General features: G+C 31.9%; 1 protein-coding gene across 4 annotated transcripts in view; it reads right to left on the reverse strand.

Moving 5' to 3' along the window:
- Positions 1-529: 529 nt before the first annotated feature.
- The window catches only part of LOC100198355 (interferon regulatory factor 5), an 80,799-nt gene continuing 65,316 nt past the window's right edge, over positions 530-16,012 (reverse strand). For all 4 annotated transcript variants that reach the window (XM_065814944.1, XM_065814941.1, XM_065814942.1 and 1 more), the window contains 2 exons: positions 13,610-13,655; positions 530-1,204 (listed from right to left, as the gene is read on the reverse strand). In XM_065814944.1, the coding sequence (XP_065671016.1) occupies positions 552-1,204; positions 13,610-13,655 (699 nt within the window). In that variant the 3' untranslated portion in view covers positions 530-551. The remainder of the gene's footprint in view (positions 1,205-13,609; positions 13,656-16,012) is intronic.

Here is a 16,012-nt window from a genome sequence, read left to right on the forward strand (position 1 = left end):
GTGTGTGTGTGTGTGTGTGTGTGTGTGTGTGTGTGTGTGTGTGTGTGTGTGTGTGTGTGTGTGTGTGTGTGTGTGTGTGTGTGTGTGTGTGTGAATATATGTATACATAAATATACACATACATGTTGACTAAAATTTACTTGATAAATTTATACAAAAATGAGTAAATCTTAATACTTGTAAAACTTGACAAAATCTTCTAGTCAAGTTAAACTTGTTTGTCTATTTATTTTTTCACTTACAGCAAATAGTGTTATCTAGTTAAGATATTATTGTTTAAATGTTTTCAATGTAATTAAAAACTAGTGTGCTATTTTTAATTAATTTATCCAAAATTAATTATAACTAATATATGATTAATATAAAAATATAACCCTTAACCAAAACAAAAATGGCTTGAAGTTATCCAACCGCACAGGATGGGCGCCGCAAATTTATATATATATATATATATATATATATATATATATATATATATATATATATATATATATATATATATATATATAAACCTCATTAAAAATATATATAAACAAAACAAAAAACTCTAATCAAAAATTTAAATTTTGGGCTATACTTAAGTCCGCAAAATGCTGAGCAATTAAATCGTTAGAGTTAGGTTCCGAAGCCTGAATCTCAGTTCCTAAATTTTGGATTTCTGACAAACGTTGATACGCCAAAGAATGGGTTATGCTAATATAAACAAAGTTGTTTTTTAAAGGTCGATCTTGTGACCACGTTTGCCCAAATGAAAAATATATTTCGGCAGTTGGCATAGATCCTCCTCCTTGAGTAAATAAATTTAGCCTGGGAAGAAAGTCGCCCGTATAGTCAAAAACGGAGGTAGTGTGTTCTCGAAGCAGCTGGTTCGCTCCATAGGCGGGTGCAATCAAGCTTGAGTAAAAAACTCTTGCCCGACAGAGTCGAGTCGCATAAATACACCCATCACGTTCTTGCAGAACAAGTCCACGGGGCATGTTTTCTAAAATTTTCATTATCATTACGTTATTGATAGGTGGAAAGTAAATCTGTTCTGCTTTTTCTGGACCAAATATACTACGTAAATTAGATGTTTCCTCTGAAATAATATTTTCTGGCAGAAGGGAAGGAGGATTAAAAGCGATTCTTAAACCGCAAGGATTATTCACTAGTTTTCGATATATCTCCTGTTCTCCATAAAAAAGTTTGACAAGCAAACAGTGTTCTAAAGAAATATTATTTGAACAATACATAACTATAAAACTAAGTAAAATAGTTTAGTAGTGAAACAAAAAACTATAAATTTAAAAATAATAATCCACTAAAAAAGAATAAGAAAAAAAAAAGGAAAATATATATAATACACTGGGAATGAGTAAAGAAAAGTTATGGAAAGAAAAGACAATAATTACTTTTTATAATACTGTAAGTATCATTATATGATATTTTATTTTTCATTATTTATTATTATTATTATTTTATTATTTATATTTTTTATTTATTATTTTATCCGGAAAATAATGTGTATATAAAATTAAAAAAATTAAAAATACTAAAATTATTAGTTTGTAAATATCTATAAAAAGCTAATAGTCAAATCATTACATCTGATCAGTACAACAACTAAGTATTTAGTACAACAACTAAATATTCAGTACAACAACCAAATGATCAGTACAACAACTAAATGTTCAGTATAACAGGTAAAAGATTACTATATCTGTCCAACAACATCTGTAGAGTAGTCCAAGATCATATGTACACTTTTGTCTTAGATCATCTGTATTTTATTTAACTTTAACATCTGTCCCTGAATATTGTCATCTTGTCTCTTGAATATCATCTGAAAATTCAGTGACCCTTAACAACATCTTTAGGAAGATTTAACAACATCTGTCCTAATATCATCTGGAAATTCAATGACCCTTAGCAACATCTTTAGGAAGATGTTGTTAAGGGTCATTGAATTTCCAGGTTTTTAGGTTAAATCTTCCTAAAGATGTTGTTAAGGGTCATTGAACATTAAAAAAACCATGTATGAAACTACATCTGGTTAATATAAAACATCATTATTTAACAATTTTTTTCCGGATATAACTGAATCTAAAAAAAACAATATATGTAACTGCATCTGGTTAAAATAATATTGGTCATTGAGGTTAGGTGCTACATCAAGGAAGTTCACAACTTTTGTGTTAGATTGTATAGAGATAAAAAGTTTGTTATTTTAAAAATAATAATAATATGTTTTTTTGTTGTATCCATGAGGTGGCTACCAGCTCTTTTAAAAACCACTAACCCATGATCTCAGTGTAAGCTAAAATCTGTTTTGTTATAATGCTGGGATAGCTGAAAAAGAAAAAAAATTCAGACAAGCTCACATACCTATATACAAATATACATATATATAAGATTAAAAAGAACAGTGGTTTGTTTGATGTTGCAATAGGTGCTTTTGATGGCGCAGAGGTATGTGAGCTTGTCTGAATTTTTCAGAATGTAACAATATGTAACATTTAATAATAATGTAACAATAATATACATTTTTTTTTTGTGTGTGTTAATTCACCTCCCCAAGGCCCAGAAAGCCACTACAAATGAGGAGGCTACTTAATTGTGGCTATAACCCTCTCTCAACTCTATAACTCAGAAACACGAAACTTGACAAACAAGGCCGCTGCGCGAAGAAACAAGTTGAGCGCAGTACTACCAGGGATGTGATGGGGATCGAACTTGGAACCTCTCGCTTATAAAGCGAGCGCTCTACCACTACACCACTACCGCATTTTAAAAAAATATTTAAGCAATGACCTCAACAGACATCAATTCCTAGAGCTAGGGGAAATGTTAAATTTGGTGGTTTTGGGCCATGATTTCTAAAGTTTACTAGACATAGTAGCAGAGCCGTGGCTAGGCTCCCCCACACCCCCAACTGGGGGGGGGGGGCAGTATTTAGGGGCCTTTTTTGTTATTTGAAGTTATTTTTTTTTGTATTTTTTATAATAAGAATATTTGTATATATATATATATATATATATATATATATATATATATATATTATATATATATATATATATATATATATACTGTTACTATTAATAAAAAAACATGGCCTTTTAAACACGATATTACCAAAATTAAGCAAGCGTGAAAAAAGCAATAATATTTTTCATGTAGAAAAAAAAGAAAAAAAATGTTTAACTCCCGAGGTCCGAATTTTATGAAAAACGCGAGCTTTATAAAAATCTGTCAAACAGTTAAAGAGAAACCATTAAGCAGCAGTCAATCGTGCGAAGAAATAATTCGCATATTTTATTAGGTGCGAATATGTTATTATTTGTATTTAGATTACATATCTCAATGTTTATTTATTTATAAATTATAAATCGTTTTTTATTTTTGGCGATTCACAATTTATCTTGGTAATAATTTATTTTATTACTATGCTATATGTTATTACTTTTGCTTTAATACTATGAAATAAAAAGTCTATTATTTGTTTCAATTAAATCATACGCATTGTTTTTAAAGAAACAAATGTATAGCATTGGAAAACTGTTACGCTTTGCATTTGTTTATTTTAAAGTTCAAATGGTTATAAGGCCATTATCATTGAACTGATTTTTTTGTTATTATTATTATTATTACTATTATTATTATTATTATTATTATTTTGCTTTGTTAGTTTCTTATATATAAAAAAAACAAAACAATGAAGGTTTCCAAAAATTTATAATTATATTTCAATAGTATATCACGATATAATTATTGGTATGAAAAAAGTGAAAAGTGATGCCACTAAGCTGGCCAGATAATGTTTCTGACGCACAGAGGTGTGACTTTGTTAAACGTGGTTTCAAAAAGATCGAAATTGATTTTCCATACAATTTAGAAAGAAGACGATTTTCACTGAACTATTATAACCGGAAGATGAAGAATGGAGAAATCTTTGAACGCACATGGCTCATATATTCTTTGAACAGCAATAAAGTGTTTTGTTTTTGTTGCAAACTTTTTGGGATAACTTCTTCACCATTCCGGCAAGGAATGAACACTTGGGAAGGCTTGTCAAAAAAACTTGAGGAACACGAAACATGCAGTGCACATTTCAAGTGCTTTGAACAATGGATGACTTTACGAAAAGGTTAACTGATATTTTCTTTAATTTATTGCTTTGTTACTTTTTTTTTCTTAATTAATTTCTTTTTCCTCAATTTTGGTAAAGCATGCATTGCAAATCAAGCTACCATAGACGAGAAACAACAAAAGTTGCTTCATAAAGAGCGGATATTTTGGAGGGCTGTGTTAGAAAGGATACTAGACATTACCTTATTTCTTTCTGCAAGAAATCTTGCATTCCGTGGTTCAGACACAGCCATTGGTTCAAAGAGCAATGGAAACTTTCTTGGGGTGTTTGAATTACTGGCTAAGTATGATACCGTTCTTAATGAGCTTATCCAAAGAATTCAGGACAAAGAAACCAAGGAGCACTACTTGAGCAATGACACACAGAACGAGTTGATTAGACTTTTAGCCAGGGAGATTGAATCCAAAAACCTTTCTAAGGTAAAAAAGGCAAAATACTATTCTATTATTTTAGATTGTACGCCAGACGTTTCGCACAAAGAACAAATGAGCATTATTCTGCGATCAGTAACATGCACTCCTGGAGTAGGTATCAACATTTCCGAAAATTTCTTTGGATATCTCACAGTAAATGATACCACTGGAAAAGGGCTTTTCAATGCATTTTTAAATCAGGCAAAAAATTGGGATCTAAATATTTTAGACTGCCGAGGTCAATCTTACGATAATGGTGCTAATATGAAAGGAAAAGTAAAAGGTGTTCAAGCAAGGTTTCTGGAAATGAATCCTAATGCCTTATATGTTCCATGTGCTAACCATTCACTCAATCTTGTTATTGTTGATGGTGCACTATCATCCATCAGTGCAATTTCTTTTTTTGGTGTTCTTTCAAGGTTATACACGCTCTTTTCATCGTCTCCTCCTATATGGGAAATCATGCGTGGCAATTTCAGTCAAGCCACAATCAGATACCAGATGGGAAAGTAGAATAAACTGTGTTAAACCACTTCGCTTCTATTTAAAAGAAATCTTAGAGGAACTTGAAAAATTGGAAGAACATGCCTTAGAAAAAAGAGATAAGGCAACTTCCACAGAAGTACGATTGCTGACAGAATTTATTAGAACATGGCCTTTCTTATTATCAATCATTATTTGGTATGACGTATTATTTCAAATTAACAAATCAAGTAAGCTGCTTCAGTCTTCTGCAACCTCTCTCGACATATTAGCTAGTGAAATAAATGCAACAAAAGCGTTTCTTTATGAGTATCGCGAAAATGGATTTTCTGACGCACGTGTTAAGGCATCAGAAATCGCAGAAGTATTGGGCATTGAAAAGGTTTTTTCGATGGTGCGTTCACGAAAAAAAAAATCGATTTATTCATACGAGTGTGCTGATCACACTTGGCATCCTGAACATCAGTATAAAGCAGATTTCTTTTTGCCACTAATTGATATGTCAATTGCATCAGTAAAAGAGCGTTTTGAACAGATCAGCATTGTCACAAAGCTTTATGACTTTCTTTACCGATCTGAGAGTCTTATCAAAGCTTGTAATGAAAATTCTCTGTCTGCTTATTGCAAAAATTTGCAAATAAAGCTTGCTGATATAGATTCTGAGGATTTAGAATCGGAGTTAAAACGTTTTGTCATAGTTATAAAGGAGGAAAAAAATGCTCTCCTAAAATCTGCATATGACTTCCTAAACTACATCTACAAAGAAGAGCTGCAAGAAACTTATCCCAATCTAGTTATTGCGTTACGAATAATTCTTACTTTACCAGTTACTGTTGCAAGTGCAGAATGTAGCTTCAGCAAGTTAAAACTAATTAAAACATTTCATAGGTTAGTATAAATAATCTTGCTTCATTATACATAAATACGTGTAGCTTTATTTCTTTGTATTTTTAAATAGGTCAACAATGGTTGATGAACGTTTGTCTTCCTTAGCAATGCTGTCTATTGAGAACGAGGTTGCAAGAACATTAAGTTATGAAGGCATAATAAATGAGTTTGCAAGCATGAAAACACGTCGCAAACCCTTTTTTTAATGGTTTGCGACATTCCTCTATTATCTGCGTAATACATTTACTGTATTTACACTAGTAACTCTATATCAATTTAACAATTATAAAATATATCTAATTGAATTTAAGCGTTAATTTGATTGCATTTAGTCTTATGAACGGCGACGTTAAAATATGTCAGGTACCCAGCTGTTTTAAAGTAATCTGTAAAGTTTATCCACATTTTTAGAAAAAAAAAAATTGGGGCCGTAATGGCTAGTTTTGGGGGGGCCCAAATCCACAAGCTATGGCACATAGTAGGTCTCATTTGTGGTAGAGATCAAAGAAAGAAAGTTGAAGCGGTGCCTTTGTCAAATGATGTCATGCATTCTAGAATTGTTGAAATGTCTTCTAATGTTTTGCAACAGATCATTAATGAACTTAACTCTTTGCCATTTCCATTCAGTAGGCAACTGGACAAGAGCACAGATGTATCACAGTGTAGCCAGCTCATGGTGTTTGTAAGTTATGTATATATAAAAACATATAACAAGCGTCATTTATTGGGCTGTGAAAAAATTCTTTAGACGTAAAATTTTTTTTTGCAAAAACCGTGCCTGTTTATTATCCAGTGAACTAAATTTTTTTGACTTTGCGTTTTTCATTTTAGTTACAATGATAATTAAACTATTGAAAGAAAAAAAAAAAAAAACTTTTGCGAGAGCTGTAAATTGCTCCAGTAAATTGTTTTAGGGGAGTGTGGGCAAGACTGCTGTGGCCTATCTATCTATCTATATATATGTATGTATATATATATATATATATATATATATATATATATATATATATATATATATATATATATATATATATATATATATATATATATATATATATATATATATATATATATATATATATATGTATATATATATATATATAGCCTATTATAAAGAAGGTTTTGATTGTTTCATTAAGAAACACTTAATCTCTCATTTTAAATCTAATAACTTACTTTCTGATCATCAATACGAGTTTTGACCTTTTCATTCCAGTGCTGATTTGTTAACGGTAATAACCATTAGGTTTTAGGGTGCATTACCTAATATGGAGAGGATAAGGCTATCACTCTCAACATTTCTAAAACCTTTGCTAAAATTTGACATGCTGGTCTTCTCCATAAACTCTTTTCTTATGGTGTATCAGGTAAAATCTTTAAGACTATTGAATCCTTCCTTACCAATCGCAGTATAAAAGTTGTCCTTGATGGACAGCGATCTTCTTCATTTCCTGTAACTTCAGGGGTTCCGCAAGGTTCTATCCTTGGCTAATACTTTTTTTAATTTACATTGACAATCTCCCAGAAAATCTCACATCTATGGTGGCATTGTTTGCTGATGATACTACCATTTATTCTTGTCTTGATAAGAAGCCAAAACTCTCTGATTGTTTGAAGGGGGGATTCGAGCTTGAAAAGGATCTCACTTCTGCTACAGCATGGAGCTCTCAATGGCTGATAAACTATAACTCTCAAAAGATAAAACTCAATTTTTTTCAACTAATCATTATCGCGACAATCTAGATCTTCCTATATTTACAATGGTAATGAGTCATCTAGCCTTCGTCTTCTGGGATTAACAGTTACTTCCGATCTATTTTGAAAACCATATACCAAATCCATTGCAAAATTAGCACCTGCTAAGATTGCATCTCTTTATTGTGCTCACCTCTTTCTTACACTTGATTCTATTCTTTATCTTTATGAATCTCCAATCCGTCCTTGTATGGATACTGTTACCATATCTGGAGTGGATTTTTAAATGATGCCCTTTCTTTTTTAGACAAAGTGTGAAAATGCATTGCAAACATAGTTGGACCTGGTGTTGCATCCAACCTTTAACTATTGTCACACTGTTTTAATATTGCTTCCCTTTTCTTTTTTTTATTTAAATACTATAAAGGGCTATGCTTTAAAGGACTAGTGTCTCTTGTGCCATCTACTGAAAATCATTCTTGTGTTACTCGTCATTTAATTAAGTCTAATCCTTTTACGGCGCCTGTTCCTAAGTGCTTCAGTGGTAGGTTATCTTACTTTATAAACTTCATTTTTTTTCTTCCAATAACTTCCAACTCTAATAGTGGTTGCTTGCAGCCTTGTTGAAAGTGAAGATGGTTATATATATATATATATATACTAGCTGGAGTTACCCGGGCCAATATTTAAACTGGCTTACCTGATATCTGTACACAAAAATGGGCCCAAAAAATGATCCCCCCTGACCCCGGGGGTCGGGGTCAAAACACAGCTAAGAACCTTCTCCCCCTCGATAACTACCCCCATGCCAAATTTCATCGAGATCGGTCCGGCGGTTTGGATTTCTATAGAGAACAAACAAACAAACACACACACAAACAAACACACATTGCCCTTTATATATATAGCTGGAGTTACCCGGCGTTGCCCGGGCCAATATTTAAACTGGCTTACCTGATATCTGTACACAAAAATGGGCCCAAAAATGGGCCAAAAAAATCGGCCCCCTTGAACCAGGGGTCAGGGGGCCCATTTTTGGGCCCCCCTGACCCCGGGGGTCGGGGTACGGGGTCAAAACCCAGCTAAGAACCTTCTCCCCCTCGAGGACTACCCCTATGCCAAATTTTATCGAGATCGGTCCGGCGGTTTGGATTTCTATAGAGAACAAACAAACAAACACACACACATTGCCCTTTATATATATTAAGATATATATTTATATATATATATATTTAAACAAGTTTAAAATGTATTTTAAATAAAATTTAAAATGTACAAAATAGAGTGCTCAATGTTCTTAAAAGAACAGAGCAATTAAAAAAAGGTCACAATAACGCTTTTTTTAAACAAAAAAGAAATGAAAAAACTATAGAAAATTGTAATTGTAAACAAAAAAACAATTGTTCAATGAGTGGAAGTTGTTTATCAAAAAATGTGGTATATAAATGTGTTGTTTTCTCTAAGAATGTACCATAGAGGGTGAATGGAAAAAACGGTTTGCCAATCTTGTAGGCATAGTATGCAAAAAATGCATACTATGCCTACAAGGAAAATTTGAAATAATTACACATGCAAACCAAGAATGCTTATTAAACAAAAAATCAGAATTAATTTCTAAATGTAGGCACGAAAATAAGTTCCTCCTAAAAAACTATAAAAATAAATGAGCTCAAATAGTAGTTACATTAAATCCCCTTTTTAAAAATATTTAAAAAAAAAGCATAAGTAATCACTTCTAAAGAATTCTTTTTATGATAGTGTCAGCAAATTTCACAAATGTGTGAAAATTTACAGAAATTAAGACATTTGCGACTTCCTGTAAATTATTTTTGGTATAAATTGAAGTTTTATTAATTTGATCATTCATTTCTGATGAGTCTTTATTGATGAAACACAGTGTTCAATGAAAAAAATTTAGGTCAAGTGATTTTCTACTAATATATATATATATATATATATATATATATATATATATATATATATATATATATATATATATATATATATATATATATATATATATATATATTTATTTATTTTTATTTTATAAATCTTTATTTAAAATTGATTAGCATTACAAGTAATGAATTGTACAATTTTATCTGTCTTTTAATATTAATAGTTCGCTAAGAATACAGGGGAGGAACATATTATTTATGCATTGAAAAGGCAGTAGAGCTTCCAATATTGCTTGGGAGGTAGAGGTCACTGACGCCATCACGAAGGATACGGAGGTATTTTTGAATAAAAGTTTTTTGGTAAGTAGTAGTTTTTGCGGTGTTAAGAGCATACAGGAATCTAATAGGGCTTCTGCTGTTGGTTTGAGTTAATTTGGTGGTTATAGGATGGCATGGGTCTGCAAGGATCTTTTTGAGTAAATTAATACAGATCCTGTCAAGTAACTCTTCAATGTCAAAAATAATATTGAAGCTGCTTGAATTGGTTACATCAATTGCAATAATTTGCGGGGCATTTTTATGAAAATGTTAGATTTCTCTTTTTGCAGCAGCACTGCACGAAGTGAGAATAGGAGCACTATATATCATGTGGCTAATAGCGTAAGATCGATAGACCTGTAAAAGGTTTGGCTGAGTGTGTCCAATTTGCTTAAGACGTTTGAGCAGATATGGTACTGATTTTATATTGTTGTGAACTTTTGTCCATTGTTCATCCCAATCAATATTCTCATTGAGCATGATTCCAAGGTATTTGTGGCTGCTGACTATTTCAAGTTCAGTATTAATGAGTACAATGGATGGAAAGCTTGAATTTCGGAGCATCTGGGAATAATTCTTATAATTTTACATTTCGGGCCATTAAGTTTCATTCTGTTTACCTTAGATCAAAGAGCGATGCCATCAACAATTGATTGAGGCAGGTTGGTAGGAACTTTATCATTAATTATATAGGTCAGCATATTATCAGCATATTTTTCGAGGATGGTTTCAGGTGGAAAATAGACGTTAATGTCGGAAACAAATAGAATGAACAGGATTGGACCTAGAACACTAACCTGAAGTACACCTGCTTGATACATTTCCAGTCAGTAGTGTGATCATAAGTAAGCTGCGATCCAAGAGGTGAGCCAGCTAGGTAGAATGTTCACTAACTTTAACAGTAACTTGTCATGACTGACAAAATCAAAAGCTTTTTCGAAATCAAAGAATATTGCATAAATTGATTTGTTGTTATCTTTCGCATGACTCCAGTCCTCCATAATTTGAATAATAGCGTCCATTGTACTTCGGCCTGGAAGGAAACCAAACTGTTTGTTTGTGACCCATGCTTGGTGCGATGAACAATGAATATGGTAATAATAAGTTCAAAAACTTTACATAATGCGGATGTAATGGCAATTGGTCGATAGTCATTGGTCGAGTGTGGGTTAGAAATTTTTGGAATCGGTGTTATGTTTGCTGATTTTCATTGGTCAGGTAGGTAACTGTTTTCTATGAGGCGGTTGAATAGGATGCAGAGTGATGAGGCGATTTTAAAGCGAGCAGATTTGAGTAAAAACGGAGAGAGATCATCTGGTCCTGAGGAACCTGGTTTGAGTTTGCTGAGTTGGTTGACAATGTTATTAAGGGTAAAAATGGGGGTAGTAGGCGGGTTTGCCTCTCGGTTAATGAAGCATGAGAGGCTGGGTTGTTTCTTGCCAGTCGAAACACTTTGAAAATGATCATTTAATTGGTTTGCTAGTGTCTCAAAGATAGGGGTTGTGATTTGACCTTTATCAGCAAGACTGATTTCACGCCAAAAATCTGTTTTTTCAGTAGTGAAATGCCTGTTATAGATTCTCTTTCTTTTGGTAATTAGTTTACTAATTCGATTTGCAAGTGCTTTCCACTCCTTGTAGTACTTGGAGAAAAAGAGTTGTTGACGCTTTTTTATAAGACCTTGAATAAATGGTGTCATCCAAGGCTTAGGGTTAACGAGCGTTGTTGATTTCAGAGGTTGGCAGATGTCTTGGGCAGAGAGTATAGAATGATAAAAGTTGTTGCAAGCAACTCGTATTTCATACGGTGAATCATCTAAGATTTCAATATTGGTAGATCGTATTAGTGCAACAGTGTCAGCAACTCTACCTGACCGGTAAGCAACCTTGTGGGGAACCGGGCGAGTAGATTTATAGAGATTTAGAGGAGGTTGACTAACTACAACAAGGTGGTCTGAATTATCAAAACTAGAAAGGGTATTCGACACATAGCATTTAGGGGCGTTACTCAAGATGATGTCAAGAATAGATGTTTTTCTGGTGGGGTGTGTATTGAGATGAATGAGTTGGTGAGAACAACAAATAAAGTCAGTAGGGCAGCCATTTAGATCCCCTGCAAGAAATATTAGTGGTTTATTGCTGATTGTGCAACGAGTCATGGCTGGTTCAAAGAGTTGTGCAAGTTAATAAGATGCATTGTGCTGCTCACTTTTAGACCAAACCGGGATATAGGCACATATAACTAGGCAAGAAGAGTATCCTCGGGGGAGTAATTTTGGGTACACACGAGTTAAACGAGTAGTCTGTAGTTAATTTTATTTTTTCTATTTTATCTGAGTATTTTTTGTTTATGAATATAACAGTACCACCACCCAGGCGATCTTGACGTTCAGTGCTTATGCAAGTGTAATTATTATTGATTTGAGAAAGAATAATTTGCTTACCGCTGAGGTTAAGCCAGATTTCAGTAAAACAGGCAATGTCAATGTAGGTATCTATGAGTAATTGATTAAAAATCTCAATTTTGTTACAGAGTGAGCGCATATTAGTGGTACAGATGGTTGGTAAGCGATTGGTGTTGAGATTAATGCTAGTTAGTTGGAGTGGAGCGAGAAGTAAGGGCACTGCAGATCTTGATGATTGCTCCATCGCGAATGCCCCAGTGAAAGGGTGCATCAGGGTTATCATTACGTAGTTTATCATTACGAATGTTGCGGTCTTTACGTAGTTGGTACTCAAGTTCTTTTTCAGCAGGAGACAAGTCAGGACTGACTCTGTATGTCTTGAAATTCTCATGTGTAGCAAATTTGCGAGAGTTTATCAGAGCTAATTTTTTGTTAGTAATGTTCTTGAATTCTACAACAATAGGCTGACAATTTGATGCTTTTTTTGTGTTAAGATGCTTGGAGAAACTAACATCATCATTGGTAAGGCCTATAACGTTTATGATCACTGTGATGCAGGGTAACGCTGATGGTGGTGTTTGAGTGACATTTGCTACGGACACTGGTTCTGGGACACCAAATATTATTATATTCTTTTCACGTTTAGCTGCTTGCTTTAGTTTGATAAGGACTTGAACGATTTGTGGCGATGAGTTTGGCTTGTTTCTGACAATATTACTCCAGGATGGCTGGTGTGGGCTTGATTGGGTGGCTGGTTGAGAGTTGATTTTGGTTTCAATAACTGCTAATTTTTGTTCAAGTTTTTTAATTTGGTTGGCTTGGTTGATAGTAGCTTTCTGTTCTGAAATGATGTTAAGGGGCTCCATTATCCAGATATCGAGGAGTGCGATAGACGGTGCTAAGTTTTTAATGGCTGAGTAACCATTTGCATCAATTTTATTAACCATAATACCTTGCACAAGATGAAGGAATGTTAAACTATGTGCTTTCTTTATATTGCTGTGATGGTGGGAGGGCTACCACCCTGAATAACAGTGGATTACCTCCCAGTTGAGAAATATTTAATATATATTATACCTTATTACACAGGGACTAAAAAGTTTCAGTATGTGTTTTTTTCTGTGATGTATATATATATATATATATATATATATATATCACGTATATATATATATATATATATCACATATATATATATATATATATATATATATATATATATATATATATATATATATATATATATATATATATATATATATATATATATATATATATATTATATAATAATAAATTTTCAAACAAAAAAAAACTAAAAAATAAAAGATTCAACTTAAAAAAAGATTTTAAAAACCTCAAAACAAAGAAATGTAAAGTCAGTTACCTTGAAGTGGTGATGTCATAGGTAATGTTATTGATTGAAAATCACTCTAAATAAAAAAATTGTAATAGAACTCAGAGTATGCTATAATTTTTCTGGTTTATTTCATTGACTCACCATTGGGTCATTGAAATTAATTCAAAGCAACACCAGCACCAATGTTCTGATAAAATGGAACAATTTTAACAATCAAATTAAAATAACTATTTAAATATGCTTATTAATTTCCCAGTATAAATATTGAAACCCAATAATATATATATATATATATATATATATATATATATATATATATATATATATATATATATATATATATATATATATATTAGGGGTGTTCGAAAAAATAAAATTTGCTAAGCGCAAATACACAAAAAGCCAAATTTGGGGCTAATATTAAAAAAATGCTATTACAAAAAAAAATAATAAAAATATTGACATTTACTACAGCAAAATATACTGAAAAATGCCCGATATTGTTCCTAAATTATTTGGCTTTGAGCACAAGGTAAATCTCAATATTTTGTTTGTTTTTATTTAGATTGTCGTGTATCCTAGTCTTTTCATAATTATTATTTATCTTAAAAAACAATTTCACAAAAAAATATTTAAGCGCAAATGCACAAAAAAAGAATTTTACGCAAATACGCAAAGAAAAAAGATTTTTTTTTTGCATAAATTATGCGAAATCTTTTTTTTTATTTTAAACAACACTTATGAAAAAACCAGGATACACAACAATCTAAATAAAAAATTTAGACCATAAAAAACACTTTAGAAAAAAAAATTTACAAAATATTGAGATTTACCTTGCGCTCAAAGCCAAATAATTTAGGAACAATTTGGGCATTTTTTGGGGTATTTTGCCGCTGGAGCACCATCAACTTTTGGTCATCTCCATCTAATAAGACCATTATTCAATGGTCTTATTAGGTGGAGATGACCAAAGTGAAATTGTGGAAGTTCTTCTTTGTACTGCCAAAAAAGTTTTCGTTCGTACTTCTAGCCAGAGAAGCTTTCGCTCGTACTTCTAGCCAAAGAAACAAAGCCAGTTGTTTTAGATGTAGTACAAATTTTTAAAAAGCACAAATTCATTGGGAAGATATGCATTTGGTGATGTGGGATAAAAACTTTACAGCTTTTCCTGAAGCCATAATATTAATTTGTTTGTATTATTGGTAAGATTTATTTTTTAAAGCCATTTTTTAAAACACGATTTGGTAAGTATGATGATTATGTATTATTTACTATATATTTAAATTTAAGTTCTTATTTTGAATGAATTTTATTTGCTGTTTTTATTATTTTGCTGTCCAAGTCTGGATTTTTTTAATGCATTTACAGTATGCTTAACAATATCACCCTAGACATGCTGATGAACTCTGATATTGAGCGAAACACAAAACTGGGTTTGAAAATAGTTCATAATAATTTTTTTTAGTGCAAATATTTTAACAAATTTTAACAAATAACAAATTTGCAATATATTTATGGTGATTTTTTTTTTTTTAAATACAGTTTACGCTCTTTTTGAAAAGAAATTACTCGTGAGAAAATTGGTATCATTGTCTGGAAATAATTTAAGCAATCACTTACGCAAAGCCAACTCTTGATTACGAACAAAATGTACGAAAGCTTTTAGATACAAAACTAACTGCAGTATCAGAATATTTCATGAAAAATTGGGACCCTATCAAATACCACTGGGTAGCAGCTTATAAAAATCTTCATTTAAACCTGGGAGAAACAACAAACAATCATATGGATTCGATGTTTAATAAATTAAAGTTGTTTTGTACAAAGCATACAGGTATGATGCAATTTTTTATAGAATTTTTTGCATTTCTTGGGGCAATCAGGAATGATAGGAATCATCATCACCATACATTTATATCGTGACAAGTTATGATATAACTGTACCATTTCATCCTAATATAATGACATACAAGGAACATTTAACATCTTATGCTTTTTCATTCATTATTTCTTTGAAAAAAGAAATAATTTAACCTTTAATTTTGAAAAAATAGACAATACCAGAAATTACACCTTAAAAAATTCCACATCTTTGATTTTGTCTAAAGATTCTTGCAATTGCGGATTTATGTCAAAAACGGCATTACCAAGTTATCATTTAATCCAACTGTGCAATTTTTTTTTTACTTATTATGTTTGATGTAAAACTGGTTAACAGAAGGTGGACTAAGGAGCATTATAATCAATCTCATAAGACAAGAAACTTCTCAAAGATTACTTCAAGTGTTAAAATTGTTTCTGAATTTGATGTTAAACCAATCAAAGCTCAAACGCAGGCACAAAAATATTGAAGTTTATTAAAAATTTATTAGCTATTAACTTCTGTCGGAAGCAAGGGCGGTATGATAACCTAAAAGGCAAGAACAACTA

Source organism: Hydra vulgaris, chromosome 13, assembly GCF_038396675.1.
Source record: "Hydra vulgaris chromosome 13, alternate assembly HydraT2T_AEP".
NCBI lineage: Eukaryota > Metazoa > Cnidaria > Hydrozoa > Anthoathecata > Hydridae > Hydra > Hydra vulgaris.